Source organism: Macaca fascicularis, chromosome 1 (assembly GCF_037993035.2).
Source record: "Macaca fascicularis isolate 582-1 chromosome 1, T2T-MFA8v1.1".
NCBI lineage: Eukaryota > Metazoa > Chordata > Mammalia > Primates > Cercopithecidae > Macaca > Macaca fascicularis.
Window position 1 is genome coordinate 50,598,797 of NC_088375.1, and position 13,000 is coordinate 50,611,796.

General features: G+C 36.0%; 1 protein-coding gene across 44 annotated transcripts in view; it reads right to left on the bottom strand.

Annotated features, from left to right (window-relative positions):
• Positions 1-10,449: 10,449 nt before the first annotated feature.
• Positions 10,450-13,000, bottom strand: part of UCHL5 (ubiquitin C-terminal hydrolase L5) — a 53,361-nt gene continuing 50,810 nt past the window's right edge. For all 44 annotated transcript variants that reach the window (XM_045394243.2, XM_074031272.1, XM_045394237.2 and 41 more), the window contains one exon: positions 10,450-12,627. In XM_045394243.2, the coding sequence (XP_045250178.2) occupies positions 12,583-12,627 (45 nt within the window). In that variant the 3' untranslated portion in view covers positions 10,450-12,582. The remainder of the gene's footprint in view (positions 12,628-13,000) is intronic.

The window sequence follows — 13,000 nt, forward strand, 5'->3', positions numbered from 1 at the left end:
CTTTCTGAATTCTGCCAGAGGTAAAAAGAAGAACTGGTACTATTCCTACTGAAACTATTCCAAATAATTGAAAAGGAGGGACTCCTCCCTAACTCATTCTATGAGGCCAGCATCATCCTGAAACCAAAACCTGGCAGAGATACAAAAAAAAAGAAAGAAAAGAAAAGAAAAGAAAACTTGAAGCCAATACCTTTGATGAATATTGATGAAAAATTCTCAACAAAATATTGACAAACCAAATCCAGCAGCACATCAGAAAGCTTATCCACCACGATCTAGCAGGCTTTATCCCCAGGATGCAAGGTTGGTTCAACATACCAAATCAAACAAGTGTGATCAACAGAACTAAAGACAAAAACTACGTGATTGTCTCAACAGATGCATAAAAGGCTTTCATTGAAATTCAACACTCCTTCATGTTAAAAACTCTCAATAAACTAGATGTTAAAGGAACATACCTAAAATAGTAAGAGCTGTTTATAACAAACCCACAGCTAACGTTATACTAAATGGGCAAAAGCTGGAAGCATTCCCCTTGAAAACCAGCACAAGACAAGGATGCCCTCTTCACCACTTCTACTCAACATAGTATTGGAAGTCCTAGCCAGAGCGATCAGGCAAGAGAAAGAAATAAAGGACATCAAAATAGAACGAGGAAGTCAAAACTATTTCTGTTTGCAGATGACATGATTCTATATCTAGAAAATCCCATAGTCTCAGCCCAAAAACTCCTTCAGCTGGCAAACAACTTGAGCAAAGTTCCAGGATACAAGTCAATGTACAAAAATCACTAGCATTCCTACACACTAACAACAGGCAAACCAAGAGCCAAATCAGAAAAGCAATACCATTCACAAGTGCCACAAGAAGAAGCAAGTACTTAGGAATACAGCTAACCATGAAGGTGAAAGATCTGGCTAGCCATATGCAGAAAATTGAAGCTGGACCCCTTCCTTACACCACATATGAAATTCAACTCAAGATGGATTGAAGACTTAAATGAAAGAACCCAAAACTACAAAAACCCTAGAAGACAACCTAGGCAATACCATCCTGGACACAGGAACTGGAAAAGGCTTCATGACAACGATACCAAAAGCAATCACAACTAAAGCAAAAATTCACAAATGGGATCTAATTAAACAAGAACTTCTGCATAGCAAAAGAAATTATCAACAGAGTAGACAGACAACCTACAGAATGGGAGAAAATATTTTCAAACTATGCATCAGACAAAAGTCTAATATCCAGCATCTATAAGGAACTGAAACAAATTTACAAGAGAAAAACAGACAATCCCATTAAAAAGTGGGCAAAGGACATGAACAGACAGTTCTCAAAAGAAGAGATACATGAGGCCAACAAACATATGAAACAAAGCTCAATATCATTGATCATTAGAGAAATGCAAATCAAAATCACAATGAAATACCATCTCATGCTAGTCAGAATGGCTATTATTAAATAGTCAAAAAATAACAGATGCTGGTGATGTTGCAGAAAAAGGGGAACACTTATACACTGTTGGTGGGGGTGTAAATTAGTTCAAACATTATGGAAAGCATTTGCTCACAGAGCGAAAAGCAGAACTACCATTCGATCTAGCAATACCCAGCAAAATATAAATAATTCTATCATAAAGACAAGTGCACATGAATGATCACTGCAGTGCTATTTGCAATAGTAAAGACACGGAATCAGCCTAAATGCCCATCAATGACTGATTGGATAGAGAAAATGTGGTACATCTATACCATGGAATACCATGTAGCCATAGAAAAGAATGAGATCATGTCTTTTGCAGGAACATGTATGAAGCTGGAGGCTACTGTCCTTAGCAAACTAATGCAGAAACAGAAAACCAAATACCACATGTTCTCACTTACAAGTGGGAGCTAAATGATAAGAACTTATGAACACAAAGAAAGAAACAACAAACACAGGGGTCTACTTGAGGGTAAAGGGTGGGAGGATGAAAGCAGAGCAGAAAATATAACTATTGGGTACTGGGCTTAATCCCTGGATGACAAAATAATCTGTAAAACAAGTCCCTGTGACACAAGTTTACCTGTGTAACAAGCTTTCACATGCACCCCTGAACCTAAACTAAAAGTTAAAAAATAAATAAATATATAAAAAATAAAAGAATGCTGTAGTCGGCTTGATCTTCTATCCAGACCACTCACATTTTCTCCATATCAGTAATAGCACTGTTTCATTTTCTTATCATTCATGTGTCCATTGGAGCAGCACTTTTAATTTCTTTCAAGATCTCTTCCTTTGCATTCAAAACTTGGCTGTTTGACACAAGAGGCCTAGCTTTCAGCCCATCTTGGCTTTTGATATGCCTGCGTTACTAAGCTTAATCATTTCTGCTTTTGGTTTAAAGTGAGAGAGATGTGATTCTTCCTTTCATTTGAACACTTAGAGGCCATTGTACAATGGTTATTAATTAGCCTAATTTCAATATTGTTGTGTCTCAGGGAATAGGGAGACCCAAGAAGAGAGAGAGAGAGACCCGTCAGTGGAGCAGTCAAAATACACACAACATTAATCAATTAAGTTTGCTGTCTTACATGGGCACAGTTCATGGCACCCCAAAACAATTACAATAGTAACATCAAAGATCACTGATCACTGATCTCCATAACAGATATAGTTGGGGAAAAGTTTGAAATAGTACAAGAATTACCAAAATGTGATACAGGGACATGAAGCGAACACATGCTGTTGGGAAAATGGCACCTGTAGACTTGCCTATTGAAGGGTAGCCACAAATCTTCAGTTTGTGAAAAACACAATATCTATGAAGTACAACAAAGTGAAGCACAGTAAAACAAGGTATGCTCATAGATGAACATTATTACATCATATGGGGACAAACTAGTCCTATTTTAGATTGTGAAATAGTCTAATACCTATTGTATTAGACTATTTTGTATTAGACTATTTAGTCCTAATACCTATTGTGTAGGGAAGTTATTCCCAGTGCACATTACAATCCCACAGGTTAAAACCTAGCCTAAAGCTGCAGAATAGATGAGAAAACATGATACAGAGCAAGATATGTCTTTTCACCCATGTAACCCAAATACATAGCATTGAGCATGACTCAGAGTAGATAATAAATACTTTTTGATTGAATGAATTAATGAATGAACAAGCAGATGTTCAGCCTATCTTCAATCTTGCCTCTTCTATTATAATAAAAGGATTCATGTGGTATTTCTAATAGTTCTTTTCTCCTGATATTTACTGATACTAAAATATATAATTCAAAACTTTTAAAATGGTAATCCTGTCACTAGGCTCCAGAATTGCCTAGATTTATTTAAAGACATATCTAGAAAAGAGTTGATTTTCCTTTTTGTGAATACATTTGGAAAGACGCTATAAAGATTGTGTGTCCAGATGACTAGATACCAAGTTGCAGATGCTTGGTCAGAATAAATACTGTTTACACTAGCTTATACTCTGTATCATCTTGGAAGTTAGAATTAGCAAAAAGGATCACATCAAGACAGTAGTATAAATTACATTTATGAGCTTATGAAATTGTTATTGGAGGGAAAATAGATTCCCAAAGTTTTCTCAAAATAGCTAAGGAAATATGACAAAACTTTTCCTAAACTTCAAATGTGGTTTTTTTTTTTTTTTTTTTTTTGAGACGGAGTCTCGCTCTGTTGCCCAGGCTGGAGTGCAGTGGCCGGATCTCAGCTCACTGCAAGCTCCGCCTCCCGGGTTCACGCCATTCTCCGGCCTCAGCCTCCCGAGTAGCTGGGACTACAGGCGCCCGCCACCTCGCCCGGCTAGTTTTTTTGTATTTCTTAATAGAGACGGGGTTTCACCGTGTTAGCAAGGATGGTCTCGATCTCCTGACCTCGTGATCCGCCCATCTCGGCCTCCCAAAGTGCTGGGATTACAGGCTTGAGCCACCGCGCCCGGCCTCAAATGTGTTTTTAAAAAAAGTTTTATAAGCCTGATTTCTTATATTTGGATTCAACCAAAAGAGAAAAAGAGAGGTCCAAAAGACAGAGAGAGAGAGAGAGAGAGAGAGAGAGAGAGAGAGAGAGAGAGAGACAGAGTCTAATACAATGAAGCTTTAATAGAGCAATATTTGTTTAGTTGTACAAACAGATGTGAAAGCCACCTGTTTGCTCTATAAGTGCTATTTGAAAATTATAACAAAGGAAAGGACAAAGTGCATTTTAGCAGATAATAGAATATAAACAAACATCACGCAATAGTTAATAGATTAGCAGGACTAGAATCCCAGGTCCCCTAAGTCCAAATCCAGTAGTCTGTTCTCCAACTTACTGCAATATAGAGTTATAACTTTAGAATAAAAGAAAATGCACAAAGTCCACTGTCTTATCTGTGAGGTTGTGTTTACCAACCTTAATAAAATTGGCAAGAAAGTACAGTTCTTAGAATGGCCGTAGAAGCTAGAGTGAGCAAGTTACTCATGGAAGATGTAATGAGGGTACTTAAGTTGGCACACCATTGTTTTAGATTACAAACATTAATTCAAGTAAATTTCTGTCTGAAATCTGAAAGGGTAAAAGGTGTTCACTGTACATGCAATGCATATAACTATTCTATGTGCCCTGAGAGAAAAACTTCTCACGTTGTATCAGTGTGCAGAGCATTCCAAACATGTAAGTTAGATATAGACTATTTCAGGCATAAGATATTAGGAAAGGTCATATTGACATTATTAGAATACAAATACTGATTCCTCATACACTGATATTACATAGGTTATAGGAAATAGTCCCCTCATCTACAGACAGTCTGAAAAATTAGGTTAAGCAGTTTCTCCAGATGTCACTAAAAGGCCAGATTAGAACAAAAATAAAATCAAATAATTTTTTTTTTTTTTTTTTTTTTTTTTTTGAGACAGAGTCTTGCTCTGTTGCACAGGCTGGAGTGCAGTGGTGCAGTCTCGGGTCACTGCAACCTCCGCCTCCCGGGTTCAAGCAATTGTCTGCCTCAGCCTCCCGAGTAGCTGGGATTACAGGCACACACCACCACTCCTGGCTAATTTTTGTATTTTTAGTAGAGACAGGGTTTCATCTTCTTGGCCAGGCTGGTCTTGAACTCCTGACCTAGTGTTCCAACTGCCTCGGCCTCCCAAAGTGCTGGCATTACAGGCGTGAACGACTGCACCCAGCCAAGTCAAATAAATTTAAACTTAAATTACAATACATTTGAAAACACTTGTTGACACAAGAAAGGAAGCAGGGAAATGTCAACCAGAAAAGTGACAATTATGAAGTTTAAAATTTTGTCATTGTGTCTGTAGCAGTAGAAGCACGCAGTAACAATGTGATCAAGGAGGTGTGTAATGTAGCAGGCTTGATCTTCTATCCAGACCACTCACATTTTCTCCATATCAGTAATAGGACTGTTTCATTTTCTTATCATTCATGTGCCCACTGGAGTAGTACTTTTAATTTCTTTCAAGATCTTTTCCTTTACATTTGAAACTTGGCTGTTTGGCACAAGAGGCCTAGCTTTCAACTCATCTACAGGCAGATTTGGTTGGTGTCTTAATACAGCAAACCATGTCACAGGCTATCATAGCAAGTATCTTTAAACAACAAATAATTTCCTTCAGTACAGTTCTATAGTCAACTAACCTTCTGGTCTTAATTTGGTTTCCTTGGTAAGTTTATCTACTAGGGAGACAATGTATCAATAGGCTGATAGAAATGTCTGGTCTGCTGGCAGTTATAATTGTAAAGTAAATTAATAGATTGTTTTTCAGGTGTACGTTAGTCTCCTGCAAGTTTTATTAAGTTGGCTTAACTACCCAAAGTCCTTATCGCCTTCAATGAGTATACTCAAATCATAAGCTGAAAGGGCAGATCTTGGACCTTGGTAACCTCACTTGGAGACAGCCTGGGAGGCCCAGCCTGGATCGCTTGTTAGCTTCTAATCAAAATCATTATAATTACCAGCCCTCAGGGAGCCACTGGATCTCAGATCTCACAGTTACCACTTACTCTTGGCATTCCTTAATAACTTAGCAAAGGTCATCAATGTCTCCTACAAAGCTCCTAATAAATCCGGAGATAGTTTTTTCACGTAAACACCTCCATTGTACAATTCTGTCCGTAATGAAACTTTTACCTCTAAGAATCATTTTTATGAGAAGAATGGTGGAAGTATATAAAGGAGGTGTGCAGGTGAGCATCACAAGAAATTACTATAAAGAAGAAAGGAGGGCAGGGTGCTGTGGCTGACACCTGTAACCGCAACACTTTGGGATGCTAAGGCAGGCGGATCACTTGAGGCCAGGAGTTTGAGACCAGCCCAGCAAACATGGTGAAACCCTGTCTCTACTAAAAATACAAAAATCAGCCACGGTGGTGTGCACCTGTAATCCCACCTACTCGGGAGGCTGAGGCAGGAGAATCACTTGAACCTCGGAGGCAGAGGTTGCAGTGAGCCGAGATCGTGCCACTGCACTCCAGCCTGGGTGACAGAGTGAGATTCTATCTCAAAAAAAAGAAGAAGAAGAAAGAAGGGAAGGATGAAGAATGGAAATGGGATGGGGGGAGGAAGGAATGAAGGAATGGAGGGAGGGAAGAAGTGAAAGAGAGAAGTACAAGTAGTAGTTCAAGTTTGAATTCTAGATCTACTACTTACTAGCTGTATGAACTTGGGCAAGTCACTTATACTTTCATTTTCCTTAAAAATAAGTCACAGACATCCTTCCACGTTAATAGTCATTCATATTCTTTTCAATGACTGCCTAGTATTCCAGTACAACGTAACTAATGTATCCATTGTCTTTTGCTGTGCTTTAGTGTCCCTCATCTGAAGAAATGGGGATAATGTAACTTATTTCATATCTGTGAAGGTTGGAGTTAATGTGCAAAAGTACTTAGGACGCCGGGCATGGTGGCTCATGCCTATAATCCCAGGACTTTGGAAGGCCAAGGTGGGAGGATCATCTGAAGTTGGGAGTTCGAGACCACCCTGACCAACATAGAGAAACCCCGTCTCTACTAAAAATGCAAAATTAGCCAGGTGTAGTGGCACATGCCTGTAATCCCAGCTACTAGGGAGGCTGAGGCAGGAGAACCGCTTGAACCTGGAGGCGGAGGCTGCGGTGAGCCGAGATGGCACCCTTGCACTCCTGCCCGGGCAACAATAGCAAAACTCCATCTCAAAAGAAAAAAAAGTACTTAGGGCAATGTTTGGCACATTGCGAATAGTTTTCTATTTTATTTCTAATAACTTTTTCTAATTGATTGTTTTCGCATCTTGCTACTGAAATTGTAGAAGTCCTAAAACCAATTTTTTAAAGTCAGAAAATAAAGCACAATGCCTATTGATTATGGAGATACTTATTTCCATAAACATAACTAATGAGATTACGTTTGTCAAATTTTAATGTGCATAAATGTAATTTAATCAACTGGGCATCTTGCTAAAACGCAGATTCTGATTCCAATGGTCTGGGGTGGGACTTCAGACTCTGCATTTCTAACAAGTTCTCAGGTTATGCTCATTGCTGCTTGTCTGCACATCACCCATTGAGTACTCAGGATACAGATGGTTTGATTCAAAGGGAAAAAATACATAAAGGAAAAAAGTAGATATTATCTGTAAAATGAAGTTAATACTTACCTCATAAGATTGGTGTGAAGATAAAGTGAAATATATCTAAAACGTTAGAATAGCCATCAATGGGGAACACCCTACAATCATATTTTATTGCTTTATTGCAGGATTGCACAATAAATATATTACTCATATATGAGTATAATATGTAATATACAGAGGAGCTGTGTATTAGACATTAATTTGTCTAATGATTGTAATATGCATGTTGCATATTATGTATGACAAAATTTTATTTGTTGGCTTGCTATCTCTTTTATGGTGTCTGTTGCCTTACAGAAATTTTTAATTTTTATACAGTCAAGTATTTCTCTTCTGGGTTCTTTTGTTTTCTTTGGAGCTTAGGAAGCTTTTCCCTGTCCCTAAATAATAAAATATTCTCCCAAATTTTTTCAAATAATTTCATTGTTTTTGTTTTGTTCTGAGATAGGGTCTCACTCTCTCATCCAGGATGGAGTACAGTGGCTGATCACAACTCACTGCATTCTCAAACTCCTGGCTCAAGGGACCTTCCAGCCTCAGTCTTTTGGGTAACTGAGACTATTGGCATGTACCACCTCCATACCCAGCTAGTTATTTTATTTTTTATTTATTTTTTAAGAGACAGGGTCTTGCCATCTTGTGCACACTAGGCTTGAACTTCTGAGCTTAACCAATCCTCCTGCCTTAGCCTCCCAAAGTACTAGGATTACAGGCATAAGCAACCACACCCAGCCTGTTTTAGTCTTAATGGTTATGATGGGAAGGCGGGGGAGAGTTCAAAATGTTTTTAAAAATACACCTACATGAGACTTTCCCCACTGGTTTTATGGTTTATTCAATATTCTATTATCATTGCTACAAGAAAGAATCAAAGAAACATATTACATAAAATATATGGATAAGCTAAAATGTACATAGAACAGTAGTCCTAGCCTTTTCCATATATCTTTTATTCAACCTATTTTCATATTGACACTCCAGATCAACATTCATAAACCATTTAACTATCAAACATAATTGCAAATTAATATTCTTAATTATTGCACATTGATTCTGCCCATATGCAATCCACTTGTATAGTGCTAGTTGAGTACTAGAGAAAAAATTATCTTCATTTAGGTCTCTACTTAAAGCACATCTCATTAATAATCAAGATACATTCAAGAATTTATCTTGAAATGTTAATGTTATAGGCAACTAGGAGGATTAATTGAAAGTATTAATCTGCATATACCACCGTGGGCATTCTATCAAACCTCAGGTCCTCCCACCCTTTTCCCTACTTTATCTTTTACCATTCACACTACTATTTGCAAAGTGGTATTGTATACTTACTGTATGTCTCACCATGAGAGCTGGGGCTTTTTCCTGTTATACTACCCTCTAGCATCTAGAACAACTCAGATGTACCTCATAAGATTGGCTGAATAAATCACTGAATAGTTTCAAAAAGTTAATGTAATCAAGTCAAAACCAAAAAGTGCCCAGTATGCTAGAAGTGGTGAATCTTTACCACGTCAGCCATTGGAGTTAGGCCAGTTAACAATGTACTAAGGAACAAACTAAATAACATGTGTGTCTGACTGATCTAGGAATTCATACTACTCTAAAAAAATGAAGTATTGCTCTAAAAAGATAACTATCCAGTTTGTCTATTTTAGGCATTTAGGCATAGAAGGTTTAACTTTTCTGCATTCCAGTGTGCAGTCATTGGGTGTTACAGCAGTTTCCTCATTCCTTGAACTACTGCAACATGTTCTAACATCATAGTTCCAAAAGTGGACTCCCTGACTGCTGCAAAGGTGAGCAGTTCCCTAGGTACCCCAATACTGTATGTTTAGATGGGAGTAATTTCTGGAGACTCAAGCTTGAAATCACTCCTCCAAACCTTCCAATGATTTTGTAAGAAACTATGTAATTTCAAAACTGCCAATATAAATCTGCATTCCTCTTCAAATAGCTAGAGTGGTTTGTTTCCTGAAAATTTGTATATGATCAAGTTTAAAAATAATATAAACTACACAGAACTATTTCAGACTATGGGGAGGGCAAGCAAGACTAACACACAAAAACATATGTGTACACATGAGGAAAAAGATCACTAAATACACCAAAATGTTAATGTGCTCATCCCTGTTAATAGAAATACGGTAATTTAAATTTTATTTTTACTTATCTGTTTTCTCTAAACGTTTTTTGAGAATACATTAAAAGCCTTTTTAAAAATTATTTCAAATAAACAAAATCCTACAGGATAAAAATATCTAAATGTATCTTGAAATGTTAATGTTAGAGGCAACCAGAAGGATTAATTAAAGTATTAATCTGCATATAACACCATAATATACACACAAATACGTATCATGGTCCTAACTAGGGAAGCAAGTCCCCGTGGTTGTGACTCCTGAGCAAATATTTGTCTATTCTAGTGGCACAGATGACTGCTGTTAGAAAAAGGGCAGCTATCTTGGGAACTAAACATATAAGGTGAGAGTAGCTAGTGCTGCAGCTGTTGGCAAGCTTTTTGTTGATAATACCAGAAGTACATCCCTTAGAACTGGTCATTTTGAAAGGCATAAAATAGAATGGAAGTGCCTTCACCTATTTTGAAAGGCATAAAATAGAATGGAAGTGCCTTCACCTACCCAATAATTAAATAAAATTTTAGAAAAGACTAAATATGAAACGAGCAAGACTTTCTATAAAATATCATTAAAAAAACTTTCCACATAGCATTTATCTATTTATGGGTTGCTCTTTATTCTTCCATTTTCTGTACCCACTAGCTTCATGACTTAGTTTCAAACCAGCAATATATGGCACCCAGACAAAGACAAGTCATACTTCTTTATTCACAGACAGAAGTAATCATGAAGTATCACAAGGGATTTGCAATCATCCAAGAAGATGCAGATAAAATAAACCATTCTTAAGCTATGGAAATTCCTATTAAGGAATTTTGTTAGATTAATATGAAAAAATCCTTATATCTATTAACATGGTCATTTTACAAAGATATTTTTCAAATGTCATTTGATATTACTTTTGTTAACATTTTCAGTGACAATTTTGATGAGCTCTAATTTTGGATCTTTTATGGCTACTGCTTTCTGTGACTTGAGAAACCTTTGACTAACCCCCAAGTCACAAAAATAATCATCCATGTTTTCAGTTAAAAAGCTCCATATTCTTAAAATATTACATTTAGGTCTATGATTCATCTCCAAGTCATTTTTGTGAGGTAGGGGGTCATGTTCATTTTTTTCTATATGGATATTAAGCTATTCTGGCTCCATTTGTTGAAAAGACTTTCCTTCTCTGTTGAATTGTTTTGCCACCTTTGTCGAAATCAAGTGATCATATAAATGTTGATCTGTTTTCAGGCTCTCTCTTCTATTCCATTGATTTATTTGGCAATCCTAGTGCTAGTATCACACTGTATTGATTACTAAATACAACTTACCACAATAATCCTCACATTGCTTAACAAAATTTAAGCCTCAATAGGAAAGGATATACAAATTAAGCTGAAATAAATGAATGGGATCAAGATGAGCCTTCCTTAAAAATCCATTTTTAAAAATTATATCATGGCTTTGAAAACACTCCATAATTATTACTGTATCAAGAGCAAAACATATTTACCCACAAATAACTGAGAAACTACATTTTTCATTACCTCCAACTGAAATTATGTATGAAAAATATTTCATTAGTTTTTCTATCAATTTCCCATCAGGTTTTTCTCCATTAGTTCTAAGTCATTTAATACCACAATCACTAAGCTTAAAAACAATCCTTAAAAATTCATGTGCTGAAACTGGAAGATGGGTACACGTTCTCCCTAATAAAATATATTATGCTAAATTTATTTTACAATAAATAATGCTAAAAAGTCATGTATCAACCTCAGAAATATTCTTGATAAAGAAAAAAGTAGATTACTTCCTTTTAAAAAGAAAGTTTTATAAAGTCTTCTTTAAAGTCTGACTTGCAAAGGAAGATTAAAAGTAAGAAAATTATTACAAAGCAACTCCCAAAATCAATTTTTAAAAATCAATTGTGAGCAAACTGTATATGGCTCTTGGAAACTGCAGGCTGTACGAAATTTATTCAAATTGGCATAGAAAGATCCCCCATCACCACTACTATCTTTTTAAAAAAGCAGATAGCATGAACTGTCAAACCTCCAATTTTTTAATATACAGCTTATGAGCTTGAAAAAGTATTCCATTGAGAGTAACACCAACATTCTTTAAGATTTACAATTTCTTCTTAACCTGAAATTTTGCTTTGAAGCGTAATACTCAAGACCTTCCTGAAACAGTTCTCTACTACATAAACAAATAACCCCAAACACTTGAAGAAAAATTACTAAAATAAAATTGAGATGTTTATTACTTTTCTACTGACAGCAGTGAAAATCACTGGAAATTATACTTTTGTCCTTTTTAAATGATTTACATTTAAATCATACTTTTTCAAATAACTGGTATAGCAGATAAAATTCAGTTTTAAAATCCTCAAAACACTCAGATATCAAAGATAGAAATACTGATTTTTTTCCCATTAATGATGATAAGAAATAAGACATCCAGTTTCATTAAGATCTGACAATTGCAAATTTTAAGTATTTAAATTACAGATAAGGAGTATCATTTGTGCATTTTCTAGGTTCATATGGTAGTTACACATCCAGAAAACTAACAGTTCTCAGATTCAATGTCAAATAATGGAATTTGGGCAAGCACTCTTAATATCACTTTCATTTAATATGCACTACATGCACATGATGCAGGTAGGGAAGAAGTTTATGAATCCATGCATTAAAGACAAGACAGGCTGGCACTACCGCCAAACGTGCACTGAGCCAATTAGGATGTTGCTCAAGGTTCTTTATACATAATGATTTCCATGAAAATATGTGCAGAAGCAGAAATGTGTACACATCCCAAAACATCCTCTTCATTTGGTTTCCTGAGCTTTCTTTGCGTTCTGTTTTTCTTTTGCCTAAAAATTAAAAATAGTATGTTACAAAATTTTAAAAGTCAGTTTTAGACTATATTAAAATAAAATGTGCCTAAGAGGGTATTCTCAAGATGAAAGGTTTGAAATACATTGTTTCTAAGATTTCTAAAGCATTATGTTTTATAACTTGAGACTTATAACAAACTTTTCCTGGACAATTACATAGTTATTTGCTCTAAGAAAGGATCTTGTTTGGTTTGCAGTTCTTTCCTATCTGAAGGTAAAATGAATTATTATAATTATAATAATTTAAAAATTCCATAAAGTCAAACTCATTCATGAGTATTCCAAAACAATATATGTACACATATTTGCCTATTTCCGATTCAAATGAATATAAGAAAAATCTTACATT